At 39.5% G+C, this 20,409-nt stretch overlaps 1 protein-coding gene across 1 annotated transcript in view; it reads right to left on the bottom strand.

Annotated features, from left to right (window-relative positions):
• SVEP1 (sushi, von Willebrand factor type A, EGF and pentraxin domain containing 1) overlaps positions 1-20,409 on the bottom strand; it is a 123,196-nt gene that overhangs the window by 83,971 nt on the left and 18,816 nt on the right. The window contains exons 2-3 of the mRNA XM_072360345.1: positions 18,690-18,945; positions 17,354-17,530 (exon numbers count right to left, since the gene is read on the bottom strand). Coding sequence (XP_072216446.1) covers positions 17,354-17,530; positions 18,690-18,945 — 433 coding nt within the window. The remainder of the gene's footprint in view (positions 1-17,353; positions 17,531-18,689; positions 18,946-20,409) is intronic.

Below are 20,409 nucleotides of genomic sequence, written 5' to 3'. Positions count from 1 at the left end.
TCACCAATCAGGACCTTCTTGGCAGGGCTATTCTAAAGGAGTTCTTCTCCCACGTTGTATATGTACCTGGAATTACCTCAACCCAAGTGCAAAACATTGCACTCTACTTTGCTGAACCTCATTAGTTTCACAAGGGCCCACCTTTCAAGTTTATCAAGGTCTCTATGGTTGGCACCCCTTCCTTCTGCCAAATCAACTGCATCACTCAGGTCGGTAAGGCTTTCTGACGCTTTCCCACTTGCTGCTGCACCAGAGCAATTGTGGCCCATCTTACTCATATGCAGAGCAATGGTCTGCACTATACGCTGAAATAAACCTCCCAGGACCTACACACGAAGATCTTAAAGTTTGCTTCTCAAAGGCTTGTAGCTTTTATTGTCACATTTAAGTTACATGGGAATGGTTTTTGTTTTTAAATCTCCTATATGGCAGTATACGGCAGATATGTCAGAACAGGCACTTTGTGCCCATGACATGTATTTGGAAAGCTGAAGAGAAAAAAATTAAATCTTTGTCAGATACTCTAATCCTCTTTTCTGTAGTATGCAACATGTATGGTGTCATAAAAAACATGAGCCAGAAGCATGCTAGGATTACAAGAAATATGTGAGGAAGTAGCTTTAGTTAAACGCTTGATATGTATGACTGCAAAAGAAAAACCTTGTGCTCACCTTTAAGTGTATGGATCAGAGAAGGATTTCTAATAAGTCCCAGCATGTTCTCCAACTCTTTAATACCTCCTGGCATATGCTCTGCATTAATTTTAGACAGCGCTGAACCTGTTCATCCATCTGCTCTTTGTCAGGGTTCCTAAGTAGCCCTTCTCACAGCCATGTGATCAGCACTTTAACAAGCTAGATGTCTTCTCTGTTATTATTTGATGTATTTTGCTCTATTAGATTTACAAACTTCCTTTAACTGAGGGAGTGGGCTGAATCAAGTCCTAAGTTCAGCTACTTTTACTCATCATAAACAGGGAAAGGACAAATTGATTCAAACCTTTTCACTGAGTTTAAAGACATCAAAAATTCAACACTGCACTCCCAAGTAGGTTTCAGAACTGAGAATGGAAGTTTGGGATGACCCAGCTCCAGCTCTCAGCAGAAGTAACCTGCACACAATGAGAATCTTGGATGCACTCCTACAGGGCACGAGAATGGGAAAGTTATCTGAAAGGAAATACAGTCCTTTGAGTGAGCATCACATCTCAGCATCCTAAGCATACATGGTTTGGAGGAACAATCTCCCTGTTGAAGAATAAAAGCTCAAAAGCTGTATCATACCTTGTAGAAACTATAATGCCTGCAGGGACCTTCCACAGGGAGGTCTGGCTGTGGGCCATGAGCATCCCTGGATAGGCTTGGGGCCCAAGTGAGTAGCAGTCACCAGCACGTGACGCTACCTGAACTGAGGCAGTTTTGATAACAGTCATAGAAGACAGCATTTAGTGAAGGGCCAGAACACTATTTCCTACTGAAACAAAAATGTGAGCTTATGATCACAAAGATAATGTAGAGCCCGTGGTGAAATACAGAACTTCGCTGGTTAACTACGCACAGAAATGACATTTGTGTCATAAAATTAAGCTCTTTTGATTGAGATCTCGGTGCCATTTCAGACCATGCTTACAGGTTTGCCATTTGCACAGACATCACTGATGCTTTTGGAGGACACACAAAAAGCAAACATGAACATGACTGCTAAGTATGAGTACCAGACCATGCCAGTTCTTCTGAGCTTAGACGATGATTTACATCCTTATGCCGTCACATATTTATAACATATGCCATGTTAAAACTGTATGGTCAACACCAGAGATACTAAAAGGTCTGAGAAGTTACATTTGATTGCATAAAGTTTACCATGCAAATGAGGATTATTTATGAATTATGATTATTTCTGTGTCCAAAACTCTGCACGCAATCAGACTTAAAAGGACAGATACAAGCAATTCTGAAAATGCTTTGCTCTGAACAGAACTCTAAAGCAGGCCTCTTTGGACACAGTCTTCACATAATCACAGACACACATTCCTCCGTAACCTTTATCACCGCTGATGTGTGAGCACATGCTACTGCAAATACTCCTGTTCCAAGAGCCCTGGATCTCTGGATAGATTCCTACTATTTAAATGAATAAACACTGAAAAGGAATATCACCTTCCTGTCCTTGGTGCACTTTTTTATTTTTTTATTTATTTATTTTTTTACCATTCTAATGTATGAAGATGCATTTTTGCTTTTACAAATCTGTAGAAAAATACAAAGAGTCTGAAATAAACCAGATTCTATTAAAGGAAACAAGCAAACACATTTCATTTAGATTTGTGCTATGCACAGATGACAAAATAACTGATTCATAAATGTAGTATCTGGTCTGAAAGCAGAGGAAGCTCAGTTTTTTCTAGACTTGGATCTAACCATTGTAAAATGTATCCAACAACTCTTCTTTTTGCTTTTGTTGATAGAGAGGGTTCGGGGCCAGGAAAGAAGAAAAGACAGCCAAGAAATATTTGCAGCGTGGGATTCAAATCAGATGTGGGGAGAAAACTCACTTCATCCTCTGTCAGTCTACCCAGGTTTCACAGTACTGGTATGTTTCTGTAGAAGAGAACATCTCTGATGGTTAAAAATCTTTGGTGGTTTAAAGACCCCTTCTCCGTCGTGTTCACCTGCTCAGAAACCGACACACTTGTGTTTAGATAATCTTGGGATTTAAGAGTGTAACTAAAAAGTAATTCTCTGTTCAAACTGGATGTACAAACTGGCTTTCTTAAGAGCAGCAATCTGTATGAAGGGCCCTGGAGGAGCTGGAGACACCACATCTTCAGGTTTCCTCCTCCTTCAAGCAGAAACTGCAGATTTAATCCAGCAAAACATTAACAGGCTCTGGTAAAGTCCTGAATTGTTTTACTAGTCTAATCCGAAATGTTCTACAGCTACTGCTCCAGCACCCTCTTCCAGTGGTGGTTGCTGCCTAAGAATATAAAGAAAAAAATATACACCTATTTCTGTCTCCTTTCTCTGTGGATCGGCACAGCTCCAGTTGCTGAATCACAGAGGGGGAATGCATCAAGTGAAAGCTATTATAAACAGGAAAGTGAAGCCATTTCGGACAGACCTTCAATAAACTGTCACTACTGCATGAGGTGCCAAATTTGGCCTGCTTTCCACATCTCTTTATTTTTATCATTTAAATATACTTTTCAACAACAGTGATTATACTCCTATTTCTGAGCACTGAAGATACAGCACATGACTGCGCAGATGGGGAACATATGTCACTAATTCCATGTTTATTTACTTAGCAGCCTGGGGTGAGAGTCAGACACTTTTTGGTTAACTTACGAGAGCTGAAGCACATGCAATGGCTCAGGCCAATAATCAGACAATAAAAAGTGGTGTTTTTGCCAATTATTTTTTCACATATTGTGAAACTACCCCAGCTATCCCTGAGTAGAGTTCAGTACACTGCTGTGATCTTCATGTCAGAGTTTCTACTAAATTCCTGGAATCATTATGGATACCCACGATTTACTGTGAAAAATACCATAAATCCCACTGTCCATTCCTTACACAAAACTCTTAGGAAAACTGACAGGACCCCTGAATTCTTTTAAAACGATCTGAACTATGCAGATCAAAATAAGAGTTTTGTTTGTGGAATGTGAAAGCGCTGGGAGAACAACCAGATCAATCTGGTCGGTATTAGCTGCTGCATGCTCAGAAAATATTCAGAGAAGAGATGGCTTCTCATTCTGGTTCCCCCAGTTTTCCATGTCCCTCTCCCTTCTTATTTCTTTGTAAGACAAAGTTCTTCCTTAAGGACTCTTGCTGAAGCAGTCAGCTGCATGCAAAAGGGTTACCTCAGATCTGAACTGAAGAAATGTGCCCTGACAACCAAGAATGCTTTAACACCACAAAAGCTATTAAAACCAAACCAAAACAAAAAACTTAATGCTCTGTGTTGCACAGTCCTCCATCTCACAAAGCTTTGTTCCATGGAAACATTCCTGAATAGCACCATTGCACCTCCCACCCCAGAGCTCAGTAGCCTGTTTCTTAGCCACTCTGGAAAGACTTTGCCCTCTCCAGTGCAGAGGAGTTCTCCCACAGAACAGAAATCTCTGGGTAAAAAAGTTTATGTTTTCAGAATAGCCTTCCATGCTATCAGTGCCAACCAAATACGCTGAAGTAACAACCTGTAACACCTGGAGGCTCTGCTGAAACTGAGTTGTTTGAAAGAACCTGTCAGCCTGCCATTGCTGCCGGAAAAGGAGCTGGGAGCAGTCAGGTTCTTTCAGGAACCGTCTGATTCTCAGTGTCTCTGCACATGAAAGTGAAATCAAGCTCTGTGGTGTACCTCTTCAGTTTCCTCTCAGTTTCAAGGCTATTTGTACTACCTTGAAGACGCAGAATCCCTTGCTCACTTTCTAAAGGACTGCAAGGTCATTTGAATGTTTTAGGAATAAAAGTATCTGGTCCACACTACTGGTGGACCACAGTTCTGGTCCTATTTCCCATTTGAAAAGCACACCCTTTACTGAGCTTTATTCAGCCACAAACAAGGCTACCTACACCTGCAGGGATGGAGAACTGAGAATGAAAATGCTCGAAACTGCAATCCGAAGCAAAGAAAATGGGTAACAACAATCAACTGCTGCTTAACGGAACTAGTAAGGCTTAGAGCTATTAAACCGCTGATAGCAAAACAGAAAGTCTATTTCTAAACAGCACTTTATTCTAATTAGATAAGTTGACAAAATAATTTATACTGATGACAAATACCCCACGGTTTTTTGAATCTGAGCTCAGTGTTCTGCATTAACTTCTTGCACTTCTGCAGAATGTAAACAGTTGACAGATGCAAGCAACAGATGACAAACTACCTCTTAGTCTGAGGAATGCACGAGGCACCGCAATTATTATTTCAGTGTAGGAATCCTCCCTAATGTGACCCTAAAAGTAACACAAATAAATCAATTGCTAACATCAGTGGGGGTGAATAAGACCTTACAGTCAGCTTTGTGAAGCACCAGTCACAAACTGTGTGGACTTGCTACCTTTAGCACTAGGCTGCTTTTCAGTCTCAGAGGCAAAAACCAGACAAGCAACTGCTGTCATCCATCATGTGCCTCTTGAAGGACAGGTAGTAAGGGGTGGGACAAGAAGACAGGAAGAGGTCCCTCACATTCTCAGGGTGCTGGCTGCCTTCTTGCTCTGACAGTGAGAGGCTGCTGAAATACTGCTCGTGCTGGTGAAGAGTTTATTGGGTGAGTGAAAACAGAAGCCAATCTGGAAGTCTGGATGAGCACAAGACCTAATTTTTAGGTTAGAACTGAGGGCCATACAAACTGCCCTTGGGTCCACAGAATACCCATTACTGCTTCTGGGAAAACGCCAGTGGTACCTAGGCTTAGACCGCTATTACTGTGGATAAAGAAAACAGCATCACTGCTGTGTACTGGAATAGACAGAAATCAAGGTAACCCTCAGCTACACAACATACCTCACTGTCTGAGGCCCTCTCCCAGTCAGATTTCTTGTGGTCACATTACTTCTCTTCTTCTGGGTTTGAGCTGTGGGCTCAAGGAGGGCTACTTACTTCAAGAAGCTTAATGTGAACAGGAACAAGGCTGCCCATATTGCTGAAATCCAGACACTAATGAATACCAGGCATCCTTGCTCCTGTTTACTCCTGTGCCATGACAAGAGGAGACTTCTGTCTTTGGCACACTAGGAGAAGTATGGATACTCACAGAAATACTCTGTTTTTAAAACGCTGCTGTATTTTGCAAAGCTGCGTATCTTGAATTTCTATTCAGCAATAAAAGAGAATAAAATTGTACTAAAGTGTTTAATTCCTCTACAGCTCACAACAGCATAAAAGCTAAAGAGAAAGGGATTGCAAGTGACTGCATATTTTGTTCCTAACTACACTGAGCTACATCTTAGATTCTGAAAAGAAGGAAATCACATATTTGCATTTCAGAAGGCAATATTCTTTACCAAACTGACAAAAGAAACAGCACTAGAGAGCAAGAGCGTTTTTAGGTATTAATAGACGTCTAAAAGAAACACACATTCAACTATATGTAGCAATTCTGACGAACAACCATGATGTTTACCTAATTTTCCTTAGGTTCTACACTGACATCAAGACTTCTCAGAATAAGGATATCCAGCCTCCCACTCTCTTTCTAGTTCTGTGAACTGAGTTACTCAGAAAAGAAACTTGTGCAGCAAACCCCCTATCCTGAGTTGAGGACTAAGACACCACTATTACTTAGAGGCCAAAAAGATGCAGGAGATTTAAACTAGTTGTCTGCTGCATACAAAGGAACTAGCGATCCCCTACAGTAACATGCTCTGGGCTTGTCTTTCACTATGTTAAAGCTATTGCAGCAGATTTTAACAGGCTGAAGTTAACAGGCATGCTTCAGAGGATGTTAAACAGTCAGCAGATGGCCAAAGTGAGAAATGTGGGACAGGTAGAGAAAACATAGGAAGAGGCCAACAAACACCTCCAAAGCCCCTAGGGTTTTTATACAGACATTAAACTTGAAACATAAATACATTTCTTTAAATTAATGCAGCTTAAGAGTGTCCCTAGCCCATGTAGATCTAGGTGTTTTTATCTTCCATGAGAATACTGATGTTTCCTGTCTCTCTCTGGATAAGGTTTTTAATACCTCCTGTGTGATTTGCAGACAAGAATATTTCCAGAAGAGTCGGAACATAGCAAACACTCTTCTGTCATAAAACCATAAAAAACAGAGCTGAAGGGAAGTCTGAGTTCACAAACAGGAGTGTTATGCTATTCACTATTCTGTTCACCACAGGCCAGCAAACAGACTGGAACTAACAGCAGCAATCCTTGTGAAAAAAAAAAAGAACATGGAGAATTAACAGCCACAATGTAGGAAAAGTTCTTGTATTTTATCTGCTGGCATCCTCTGAGAAACAAACCACACACCACAAGGAGATGGAAGCTTTGCATAACTGTTTACTATGGCATTTATAAGGGAACACCCTTTGCTTGAACTTTATGGGCTTCAGATTCACTTATTTTTTAGCTTTCCTCAGAATGTTTCTTTTGCTGTCACGGAGAAAAGAAAAAACAACAAAACAATAAAACTAGCAGATTTGCCTCATTGCCAAGAGAAGGAGTCAGTTTTCAGCTGTCACAAAAGCATTCAGCTTTGCATGAAATCAATACAGCTGCGCACACACCTACACAGATTGAGATTTTGCCATTCATAATGTGAGACAAAAATGTAGTACTTCATGATGATGTTTTCTCTTTCAAACCCATCGGTTTCACACTGTAACCAAACCACAAGACTACAATTAGATTATATAGCTAACAACATTATACCAACTTCTGTAACATTAATCTTCCTCAGCTTCCCACCATTAACAGATCCATTCATTCTTCTCATTCTTGTGGAAGAGAATAATAGCGGAAAACACTTTTTAATTTGGAAAAAAAGAAAAAAAGAAAACAAAGATAAAAATGAACTGCTCACACTACCTTCAGATGTGAGACCAGCTAAAACATCTGCACTGGAAGTATGAGTCGTTGGTCTGGCTTTGTTTTGTGTGGTAACAAATGAACCCCTAGGGTTTTGGCCTGAAGAGGCTCCCATTTCTGTGGAGAGTCCTGATCTCTGTTTTCAGCAAAACACCACCAAAGCCAGCAGAAATCAATTTCCTGCTTGATGAAACTGATCTGTGTTGCTGCCTTCTCACTCCCAAAAGACTCCATCACACTATTCCATACAGTCTGAACCGCTTCTGTGTGAGAAGGCTGGGTCACCTGCCGTAGATTTAGGGTGACAGAAGAAAACAAGGCTGCTTACAGTATAGATGATCAAACTGTTCCCACCCATCCTGATTGCTGAGTATCTGACACATTAATCCTATAACGTGCCTGCAGCCTGCTTACCCTAACCCTGCTCCACATCGAGTGGGTTTTAATCTCCTTTTCATCATGGTCTTTTTTGCAAAACAATCTCCTTGCTGCTCACTGCCTTTGTTGGAGTGTGATGTACGGCTGGACTCCCATGACTGAAGAAACAGAGTGTGCAGAATGGGAAGAAGTCCAAAGCATAGCTCCAGAAGACAAAGAGAGGACAGAAGAGGAAAGGCATCCTGTCCCTCCTTGCTACTGCATTATCTTCTCTTATGGGGGTTGTAATCAAACGGAGAAAAGGTATTAGTAGGAACGTCTGTATCACCTTTTGACTGAGTGATGAATGAGCCACGTACAATTCACCCAATTTCAGATGCAGAGACACAGTGACTGCCTGACTTTGTCACATTATGAGCTATGCTCCAGTCTGGTTAGGTGAATCAGCTTTGACAAGGCTTTGAGAACAACTTGATGACATTAGGAATTCCAACACCTTGTCATAACTTCACAGGCATAAAAACAGAGGCCAAACCTTATGTGTTAACTATAGCACAAATTAAGCCCTGGGAATGTTTTAAGTACCTAAAGCTGGGAGACACTAGGGAGAAAATAGTTAATCAAATTCTAAGTCTTTTAATCCCTCTCCTCATTTCAGCAATGAACAATCTTTGCTGCATACTGCCATCTTCCTTTATCTTTTCTGTGTTCTTTCAGGAATGTTCATTTTTTCTTTTCTGAGATACAAGCTACTTAAAGGCTTGCAGAATGCCGACCTATCTGCTTTCCATCTGCAAGACTGGCACAACTTCAGCAATATGTGTCCATGTATTTGTATCTATGAAAACATCTTGGCCACGTGATTCTGAAAAGGTGTTTACAGCAAGATGACACCATGTAATCTGTATGGGTAACAGAATAATGTTGCAATAAAAATCTTTGAATTATTCCAATAAGTGTCTGACATGGTGCAAGTCCTAACCCTGCTTAGAGGTGATTTTCAAATCTACAAGACCAGCCAGAGGCTTACCAAAGCCCAACATCAGAACTGTACGTGCCTAAACTGTGTCAAAATGTGGAGGCTGATGAATTTTTCAGGCAATCAAAGTCAACACAAAGTTTATGAACCATCATTTAACCTTGGAGTGCACAGCTGGAGAAGGATGTTTTTGATCATAAAAACTCCAACCATGTAAAATCATACTGGATATAAGACAGCCTGCTTTTTATCCTGCCTATAGACTGGAGGCGATGTGCAGGCTTAAGATGAACGCTTTCACAATCACCTCACTAAAGGCTGAAACTACCTGAACCGTGTTTATACTTGCAGCCCTTGTTATAATGGCCACCTGCAATGACTATACAGGGGCCAGAGGGCAGCTCAAGCACTCCAGAAGCAGCTCAAGTTGGGTCAGCACAGAAAGCTGGACTTCATTTCTATGTCAGCACCTATTTCTATTCAGAGCATGGCTTCTGCTCCTCTCAAGCCTCCAGATGGCAGCTTTTTCTCCTCTAATTGCACATATGAACTTTGGCCAGAGGCTTTATTTGCCTGACATTCCAAGGTGACCAGGAAAAGCCATTTCCAAGAGAAGAGAAAAGAAGGGTAAATTGTGTGTCACTTCCCAATTTTCTCTCACATCTATTTCAGAAATAGGTCTGTACTTAAACAAAAGAAAGTCTGTTTTGGCACCGAAACTTTTTTTCTCCTAAAGCCTCAGCCAACAAATACTGGGACAAGATGATAGTTTTTTAATACTGTGTGCAAATCTGAAAATTACACCTCTGTTTTTTTTCTGGTCTGTAGAGGGTCTTCAACTTTACCCAACAGATTAGCTTCTAAAGAATTCCCTCAGAAATTTTGCAGGTACAAAGAGAAAAAATTACAGTTTGTAAGTTTTGGTTATTTTTACAGTTATGTTTCCTTGCTACAGTTCAGTTTAAAATGCAAAGGAAACAAGCTACATGATGCAGAATTATGCAGATTTTTTACCAATGAAAAACCACTGTCCATGCTAGCTATTACATTACACAACCATCTTACTTTTGGAAAGCAAGATGCATATAAATTGGTACATAGGGCCAAAGAAGAGAGAAAAGTGAGTCACTCATTCCTTAGAGGGACTAGATCCAAACTTCATTGACATTACTGGTAATACTACTGTTCACTTCCATGACCTTATAAAATCTCTGTATACAGCTATAAAACATTGGTAGCTGCACAGGTTTTTTGTTTTGTTTTTTATTTTTTTTTCACTGAGAAATCTTGTAGCAAATCGATCAATAAAAGCTCTATTTTTACAGTTGTGCAAGCAAAGTCACTGGTAAGGTGTTAACATTCTCACATTTCTTCGACAGCTTATAAAGCCCAGTGTCTGACATAAAGATTTTTTTTCTATAGGACTGAAGATGGATTAAAATTCCACTTTGGGAATGATGAGGCTCATGTATCTTAAAAAGAAGAGCAGTCTTCCATCAAAACAAAGGAAAAGCCCAAGCAAGTATGATCTGTCCCATCTCAGCTGAGAATAGCTAGATCCCTAATGAAAGAAATACAATCTTGAACTCACCATTTTCTCTCTACTTTTATTTACACACTTTTTTACTTAAAAAAAAAAATTGCTTTGCTACTGCTTCTTTCCAAAGGCATAGGGAAAGCAGTTGAGAGGTTTATGTTGCTATAAGAAACACTTCAGTAATTGAGCAAACCTGCTATCACATGCTGGGCTTTAAGAACATTTTCTGTATCACTGGTACAAGGCTACAATGCTTTGAGAAGTAAACTCAGCAAAAGAAGCTTCCTCTACCAGAAATGTCCCACCTTCATCAAGCAGGGTGCAGACAAACTAGCTGGTGCTGAAAATTACTTAAAATACAAGCAAAACTGTGCTATCACGTCAGAACTTTTCATCTTCATCAATTCCTACAAAAAGAAACACCTCCTGATATGAGAATCGTACTGGCATTATGACTTCAAGTTAACAAACAGAAAATAATGTATCTCTGTTGCGTGCTCCATTTTGAGAAATCTTAGAATACCCACATTCTATTTACTTTGCTTCCTACCATCACAAACAGGAGAATTTGTATTTGAAACACCAAAAGCAAAGCAGGAAATACTGCACTGCAGGAGAAAAAATTTTGAGAAGGTAGATTTCAATGTAAAAAATCCAGAAGAAGACAACTAAGTGCTTCCAGAAGCATTTGCTTTCCAAACTACATATATATTAAGGCAATTTTTTTTAGCCTTTAGCTAAATAATAATTATGAATGTTTTTACATTCATTCGCCTGGTCTTAATCACTTTTCAAAGAAAACTGACTCACTGAACTTCCCCACCATTACTTACAGCACTCATTGTTTCTTAATCCACCTTTCTTATCCACTTACCTTTCAGCATACAGGTGACACAACAAAATCCATTTACATTTCTCCTGTACTTTACCATCACAGCATTATGAGACCTTCACTAGCAAAAAAAAAAAACAACAACCCTCATTTACATTTCTTTTGTACTTACCCATCATGATGTTATGCTAAAACTGTAATTCATAAGGAGTCACATAAGTTTTATCAGAAAAAATGTACAGAATGGCAGTGAGGATTGGTTTTGCCAGAACTAATTAAACATCAATTTACTGTCACTTAGTCACTGGTATTTTGCATCTTTTCCTTGGTTTAGGTTGCTGCTTTCTTGTTTTCTCCTTTCATGACAGCCAGTCATTTTAACACAGTATATTCATAATAGATCCTCTGTGTATTTTAAAAGGCAAAAAGCCACTAAAGAGACTACAACATAAGGCTCCATTGGGAGAATATATATATATTTTTTTAAATGAATATATTACAAGTAAAATACTAACACACAAGAAAGTATTTCATCTCCCACGGGTGACAGAAAGGGCATCATAATTGCAATGCAATAATTAAAGGAGTGTATCCCTAGTAGGCAGCTGTTACACTTGGAGAAAGGACTCTTCAGGCAAGCTGTTCTGTTTCTAGATAACTCTCACGCCAATTCTTTCCAAACTGTCCAGATTTTGTAAACATTAATTAATGCCTCATTAGACATGTATGTCTCAACTTCCTTACCCAGCTCTAATCCCAGTGTTCACAGTTTATCGAGTCTAAAATATTTACTTGCTTTTTTTTGCTTTTTGTGTATCAAGACTTGCAAGCTTATATGGCACAAGGAAACACAACAGCAACCACTTGGCATTTTCCATAATAAGACATTCCTTCTTCAATATGTCAGTTCTTACTGACTGCAGGTCACAGCAGAGGCCTTCTTTCAGTGAGAGCTAAGCTAGAACTGAAGAGAATTTTTTCTGATTTAGAAATTAAAAACAAATGGACAGGAAAGGAACCAGAACAAAATCTTACCCTGTTTTAAGATGTAGATTCAATGCATGTAAGCAAGAAATGGCATTGCCTTATGAGACACAAAAAACTAAATTTTAAGACACAGAAAATCTACAGTTCTGTGAACTAAGTCAACCTTTCAAATTCAACAGGCATATTCAGCCTGATATTTTAATGTAGCTAGAGATATACTCTACCCTCTCTTCTCCACACTCCTTTTCCTACTCTCTTTTCTTGAGCAGTGGAAGTAGTCTGCCTTGATTTCAGCAAGGCATTTGATACTGTCTCCCACAACATCCTTATAACAAAGCTGAGGAAGTATGGGATGGATGAGTGGACAATGAGGTGGGTTGAGAACTGGCTGACTGGCAGAGCAGAGGGTGGTTGTTGGCGGTGCAGAGTCCGGTTGGAGACCTCTAACTAGCGGTGCACCCTAGGGGGGTCGGTGCTGGGTCCGGTCTTGTTCAACATCTTCATCAATGACCTTGGCGAGGGGATAGTGACCACCCTCAGCAAGTTTGCTGATGATACGAAGTTGGGAGGATTGGCTGACACACCTGAAGGCTGTGCTGCCATTCAGCGAGACCTGGACAGGCTGGAGAGCTGGGCAGTAAGAAACCGGATGAGGTTTAACAAAAGCAAGTGTAGAGTCTTGCACCTAGGTAGAAATAATTGCATGCACCAGTACAGGCTGGGGGAAGACCTGCTGGAGAGGAGCTCTGCTGAGAAGGACCTGGGTGTCCTGGTGGATGACAGGTTGTCCATGAGCCAGCAGTGTGCCCTTGTAGCCAAAAAGGCCAATGGCATCCTGGGGTGCATTAAAAAGTGTGGCCAGCAGGTCAAAGTAAGTGATCCTCCCCCTCTACTCTGCCCTGGTGAGACATCATCTGGAATACTGTGTCCAGTTCTGGACTCCCCAGTACAAAAAAGACAGGGATCTCTTGGAAAGAGTCCAGCGGAGGGACACAAAGATGGTGAAGGGCCTGGAGCATCTCCCCTATGAAGAAAGGCTAAAACTGGTCTGTTTAGCCTTGAGAAAAGAAGACTGAGAGGGGACCTGATCCAGGTCTATAAATATCTGAGGAGTGGGGGGCAAAGTGGTGAGGCCAGACTCTCAAGCAGGTAGAAGCACCTGTGAAAAAGGATGTATTATAGCAGAACGTAAGTTTTGCTGTGACTAGGCACAGTTCCAGTGGAACTACAGATCTTCCTGTCTCACTAAATGAAGTTCTGTAATATATTAAACACAAAACTGTTTTTTTCTTTTTAACCTAAGTAGCTGTCCAACTCATTATCATCAGATTTTGCTTTGCATTCTCAAGAGAAAAAATGCAGGACATCTCATGGAGAAAAAAGCTCAAATGAAAACTTGGTCAAAAATCCAAGAAACCATAAAACACAAAATATAATCCCCTACACCCTGCCTTGCTGGAATTATGTTCCTTCAAAATTTTCACTCTTTTTGGTGAATAAGTTTGGTATTCACATGACTTCACACTCCACTGGAAAGGCTCTTCACAGATCTAATCAATGCAATGTTTTGAAGGCAAAACCCTTGGCCTCGTGTGGCTACACAGATGATAACTGATACCGCTACATACTCATAAAAACTGCAAAGATTTGACAGCATTTATAAACACAAATTCTACATTACAATAACAGTACACAAGTAACAGACCAAAAGTAAACTAAAGATGGAATAACTAGCATAGACTTTAAGTACTCCAATTAATTGTTCTGCCCTGCCAACTGTACGTTGTCTTCAAGGATATACTGTGTTGCTAAAATTGTGTCCATGTGTTTAATGAAAGAAACCTTTTCTGATTGCCGTGGTTCTAATTAGGAAGTAAAAGATGAGATAAGCATCATGGATTTTAGTTTCCCCATTGTAACTCTACAAGGTCACCCAATCCAACACCCCACTTGCCAGAAAAAAACCTCCTTTGTTGGAGAGATCTGCTGAAAAAAAATGTGGAAAAAGGCTGTGGAAAATATTACTTACCTTCCTAAGATAGAGAAGATGCAAATGGACATCTGGCCATTTTATTTAGCTTTCCATGGAAAAAGTATCTGTCTTTAACAGCTCACTGTTTTATTGACAGAATGGGAAAAAAAACCTTAGGCAGTGGAAGTCATGGACTTACTTTTGCTGAGCTCAGTATCTTTGTTTGGCTGTATCTAGCTTGAAAATTAATGTTTGTAATGAAGGAAAGGACATAGAAAGAAAAGGCTTAATGAACAAAAGGTATTTAGATACTCTGCAATAACTGGGTCTGGTTATGTTACTGCCCCTACTCTTACTCTGCCTCCCTTCTTTTCTACTGATTGTCACAGACATCCCTGGCTGTATGAGGTTCCTTATGTGTGCCAAAAGGCTTTTGTCTTTTTTCTCATTAGGTAGAGAAGAGCCAGTCTGTTCTACTTTTTGTGGCACATTATCAACGATATTACAAAGAACAGGAGGTATACACTAAAGCCAATTTCTGCTCTCCAGCACAAAACAAGTGGCTCCTATTTTACTGTGCAGAAGATTTCTAGAGGGTGTTCTCAGGTAATTAGGAAAGTCAAGTAGACTTATGATTTGTACACAGTTATCTTGGTGTCTCACATTTAAAACCATAAATAACTACAAAATGGTAAGAGGCAAAAGCACAAGGGCTTAGAGAAAATAACAAAACAAACAAACAAACAAAAAAACAACACCAAAACACAACAAACCAAAATACTCAAGGGAGCAGACTGCAAAAGGAGAACAATTTCCATTTTAAAAATCACTACTAGAACAGGCTAGTACGGCATCTGTGTGATTAACCAATCAAAAACTTAAATACAGTCCAATTAAAATATGCTCAGTCAATGTAAACTCTCCAGGAGTCCTTCTGCACTTAATGTAGCGAAGAAAAGCTAAGAGGCATTAAGATTCCTTGTCCCTTACAAATCCACAGCAATCCTCAGCTAAATCCTTAGTAAAAAAAAATTAAATAAATAATAATAAAAAAAAAGGGTTGGAATCCTCTTCTGAACAGAAGATTTCAAAATACGTTATTTTCCCTATAAAGAACACATTGCTTTTTGTTTCTGCCTCAAAGATGAGTTGCACTCAGCTCTGGGGAGGCTGTATCTTGAATACCGTGTTAAGTTTAGGGTCCCTTACTATAAGAAAGATACCAAGGCCACAAAAGGACCATGAAGCTGGTGAGGGGTCTGGAGCACAAGTCTTATGAGGAACAGCTAAGGAAACTAGGATTGTTAGAATCTGGAGAAGATACTCAGGGTAGAACTTGCTGCACTCTACAGCTTGAATGGAGGTTGTGGCAAGGTGGGGTTTGGCTGCTTAGGTAACAGGGAGAAGATTTGGGGGAATGGCTGCAAGTTGTGCCAAGGAAGATTCAGGTTGTATAAAAGGAAAAAATTCTTCTCAGAAAGGGTGGTCAGGCACTACAAGGAACAGGCTGCACAAGAAGGTGGTTGAGTCACCGTCCCTGGAGGTGTTCAAGATGTAGATGTGATACTAAGGAATGTGGCTTAATGAGCAATATTGGTGGTAAGTGGACAGCAGGACTATATGAACTTAAGAGGTCTTTTCTAACCTTACTGATTCTGTGATTCTATGATTCCAGCTTAATTGAGCAGACTCATTTAAAAGAAAAGGCAGAAATTCTGAGTTTATTTTGTTCAGCAGGTTACCAGGGCACTCAAACCAAGGTGAAGGAAATAGACTGGTATTCCAAGAGAAAGATGAACATTTGATTTTATTTTGAAAAAAAAAACTGAATAGCATCTGGAAATAAATAAAATGCAGTACTGTATCTTTTCTAGGAGTTAAGTGAGGATACAAAGAAGCTCTGCAACTGACATAAAATAACATTCTGATCCAATGTCTCAGTGACCCTACTACATCCCTCTGCTCACCTTACAAACAAAATCCTATCTCAACAGTTTGAGAAAACCTGAATATATTTTCCTACAAACCAAACTTCCCTTTGCTTATAATCACTTCAGTATGTGAATATGTATTTCATCAGTTTATCTTGATTGCATGAAGACTTTCAACTAAATTCATAAACATCTGCAAGAGGAAAATCTATACTGGAACTTGTTATTTATCTGTTCATCTATATTTTTATTAAACAAAGACATCCAGTATGCCACTGAGATGAAACATAACTCCCCTGAAGACCAGTGGCTCAACTTTCCATTGCATTTCCACAGGAAACTGTGTCTATTGATAAAATAAAAACTAAACTAAACTAAACTAAAACCAAAAAACCAAACCAAAACAAAAAAATAAAATAAACCCAACAACCAACAAAAACCAAAGCCCAGAGTCCCCTGTCTAGTAATACAGCCTTTCCTTTTTGCTCTGAGCAACTTCACAGGGAATTCACAGAGCCAAACTTCTATGCTTTTTGCCTCCAAGTTTTTACTCTAAAATGCAGCGAAGACCTGTAAGCTGCAGGTTTACATCAACTGTAGACTTTGAATGAATATTATCAAGAGGGATGCTCAAAAAGCAGTAACAAGAACAATCTCAGCAAACTGTGATGGCAAACTTCTACGTAGTGACCAAAATGTCTTCTTCTTCTTTAGTAAATTAGCTTTGACATAAGAGAATTATTAGATGTTTAATAGACCATAGCATTCACTAATGATTTTTCTGCAAACATTCGCATAGTCAGACACTCACCAAATAAGAAAAGCCTAAGTTCAGAAAGTAATCAGTAAATTCATTCCTGGAAACACCAGGAGCTCTGAAATGCAGCAGATACGATCTCAGACTCAGTGAGTCTGAATCACAAACTTCTGCTGTTTACCATTTTAAGTGGTGTTGTACTGTGTTAGAACATTTGCCCTACTCTTATGTTCTCTGTGCATCTCTTTTGGCTGCTGCTCAGGGGAAACAATGGTTGAGTTTGACAGCTACAGCTCTTCTATATCTTTAGCCAGAAACAGTTACTCAAATGCCACAAATGCATTCTGACACAGGTTCATGGTTGTAACTCCAAAAAACTCCCTAGACTGGATTAGCCAAGTACCCAGGGCAAAGAGAGAAAATCAAGAACAGAGACACAAGACTCACCCGTGCATTCATGCTGTAGTCCTTTCCCATAGTATCCTTTTTCACAAATGCATTCAAACTGGCCAGTATGAGTGCCACATTTACAGCTTGCCATGATGTCACAGCAGTTCTCATTCGCCTCACAGAGATATGAACAGTGTGATATATCTTCTTGGATATAACTACCAGAGGGCAGGTCTGAAACAATATCAATTTATTAATTAAAAAGTCCAACCCCAAATCCCTTAAGAGTACCATATAATGTAGTTAGTGTAATGTTTCTGCGGAAGTTCTAAGCTCTAGCGTTGGTAGCATGAAATATACCATTGCACAATATAAGAAAAGCCTGTTCTTACTGTGGAAAAATGCCCACTGAAACCAAAGGAGCAAAGAATCTTGAGTTTTCTCACTTGGCTTGGCTTGATTCTAACACTGCCAGAAGACAGTCTCGCTTCATAGAGAAGCTCCTGAGAAAGCCTGTCCTGAGTCTGGTGGCTGCTCTCACTGCCATAAGGAGAGTATTTGGTCATGGAACATACAACTAGTTGGTCCCACAAAAAAGACTAAATCTTTCCTTTCGTGCATTCACAGAAAAATTTAACTGGAACAAACAGAACAGCACTAAAGCACACTACTTATGTAAAAGTAGCATTCTTTTTAAAAGTAAATACAGCAAAAAATACAGCGGCTAGTCTGACACATGTGCTATGTCTTACTCAGGCAGCACTGGCTTTCATGCAAAGGTCTACTTGTGTTCCCACTTGCTAAACTTCTGTTTTTCATAAAGGCTTTTTCAGAATAAAGTAGAGCAAAAAAGTATAAAAGTATAGTCAAAATTCACCTTCCACCTCTTGCTCTTTTCAGTGTTATTGAACATGTAAGGCCATAAAAACAGATTATATTTACCTACATATGTAGGAATCTAGATTTTTTTCTCAACAAGAAAGCTTTCACTGGTGTGTAAAACACCAAAACTGGGAAGGCTAACCATAAGGTATGCACTGAAAGCCTCTTTTCTACAACCACGTAGTTAACTACAAGGTTCATCTCGTCAAACAAAAGGTACACTAGGCCAAGACCACAGACTGTTCTTCCTTGGACAAAATGAAGGGTGGGATGAAGTACAGATATACCAGTGAAGAGAATTAAGGTCACATTTAGTTGATGGTGAGTTAATTAAATTATTAGTTCATCCTTTTGCCTGAGGAATGAGTATCTCTACTTGAAAGATAGAGGGGAATAAATAAATAAACAAATAAATAAATAAATCTATACTACATGAAATGCAGTTACAAGACAGCACTGGAGATCTTTATATTTAGCCCTGTGTTCTCTGTAGGACTTCTGTAGTTAATACCTTGATGAAGAGCCCTGCGTGCCAGAGCCTCAAACTCGGTAAAACTGTGAAGAAGGTAACAGTGATCTTCTTTTGGATGGGAAGCCATGTCATTCAGTTCTCGGATGTTCCCCTGCCATATCCCAAAGGTGAAGATTTCCACTCCAAATTCACGCAAGGATGCTGCAATGGGTCTTGGGTCTCCACCATTGGAATATCCATCAGTAATGAGAAATATCACCTTTGTGGAATTTCCACGGGCATGTCGCAGTATTTGCTAAAAGAGAAAATGAAATGACACACCTCAGGAAAGTGTTAGCAGACACTGATTTGAATACCTTACAATTCAGTTTCTTGCAATTGGCTTGTTTAAATCTTTGCAGGCTACTCATAGCAAATAAAAATCACCTACAAACACTGATTGTGGTTAGACAACGCTAAACATAAACTTCAGATGGAGAAAGGCTGCCCTATAACAATTGTGAAATCATGACAAGATCTGAAATGAGACACTTTCACAAGTCAACCACGCATCAGACAAAAACAACCATGCATCAGCCTTTTAGCAACTTGGTTCAGTCTGCAGTTTGAATGGACAATATATTGAAAATCTACCGTGAGAACCTGAGGACAAAAGTTCAGATGCTGCCAAACATCTCAATGCCATTGGAGTGATGTGGAAGTGTATCAGCTGGCAAGCTCAATGTATTTCTGTTCAACACATGAAAGCTACTTGCTTCCAAACTTGCTGGTTTTGCCATGCAGGAAAGTGAAAAACTCATCAAACCATACAATGAAAGTTTGCTGGAAATGGTGGCACACCCACTCTCATTATCACGGATTTCAGTATGTGGACTACAGACAAATCCTTTATATTTTGTACGGGATAACTAAGAGAAGCAATTTTGTTTTTATTAAGGGTTGTTTTGCCCCAAAAAGCCACCAATATATTAGAAAAAAAACTGTAGTGGAAATCAACACTATCAACAGTACTATCAACAGTAGTAGAAAAATTGGTCAGAAGTATATATATATATATGTTATATACAGATCTTGGAAAGATCTCTCACACACAACAGCAATTTCTCATGTGAATAACCTGTCAGGCTAAAGCTTCCACTGGAAATTTAATCTCTCTGCATACTTCTTCCCACCTTCCCTCTACCACTTCTGTTTTTAAGAACTGAAATCCACTGAATTTCTGTAAAACAAACAGCAACAATGTCATTCTTTTCTTATACAAAGCAGATAGAAGAGGGTGATTTATACCCAGTGAGCCCACAAACAATTTAACAGTGTAGATCATCAACAGAGAACACATCGCAGATCATGTGCACACACACATATGGGTAAGAAGTAAAAGGTAGTGAAACCAAGGTGATACTGATAGGAACAACAGTCCTGAAAATGAAATGTTTTGGATACCTGATGTAGAATACAAAAATACACTTATGCCTGATGAGGCTTTGTAAGCCTCCCTCTATGTAGAGAAGTTTCAGATACAGACAAGAACATAGGACTGGTCAGAAACATGTTCTCAAGTCACTGTCAGGCTAATAAATTACAAATAAAAAGGAAATATTGTTGGTATATCTACTTCAAAAGAATAACAAGGTGGGTTGCTTTCCTAAAGGCATCCTCAGAGTGCCCCTCAAGGCACTGAGTCTTCATTGCCAGCAAAACTGTACTAGGAAGCTTGAGCCTGCAATAACTGTGATTCTACTGATAGAAAACAAAACCT

The sequence above is a fragment of the Excalfactoria chinensis genome, chromosome Z (genome assembly GCF_039878825.1).
Source record: "Excalfactoria chinensis isolate bCotChi1 chromosome Z, bCotChi1.hap2, whole genome shotgun sequence".
NCBI classification, from domain to species: Eukaryota; Metazoa; Chordata; class Aves; order Galliformes; family Phasianidae; genus Excalfactoria; species Excalfactoria chinensis.
The sequence above is the reverse complement of the archived record's forward strand: the minus strand, read 5'-3'. Positions and strand labels throughout refer to the sequence as shown.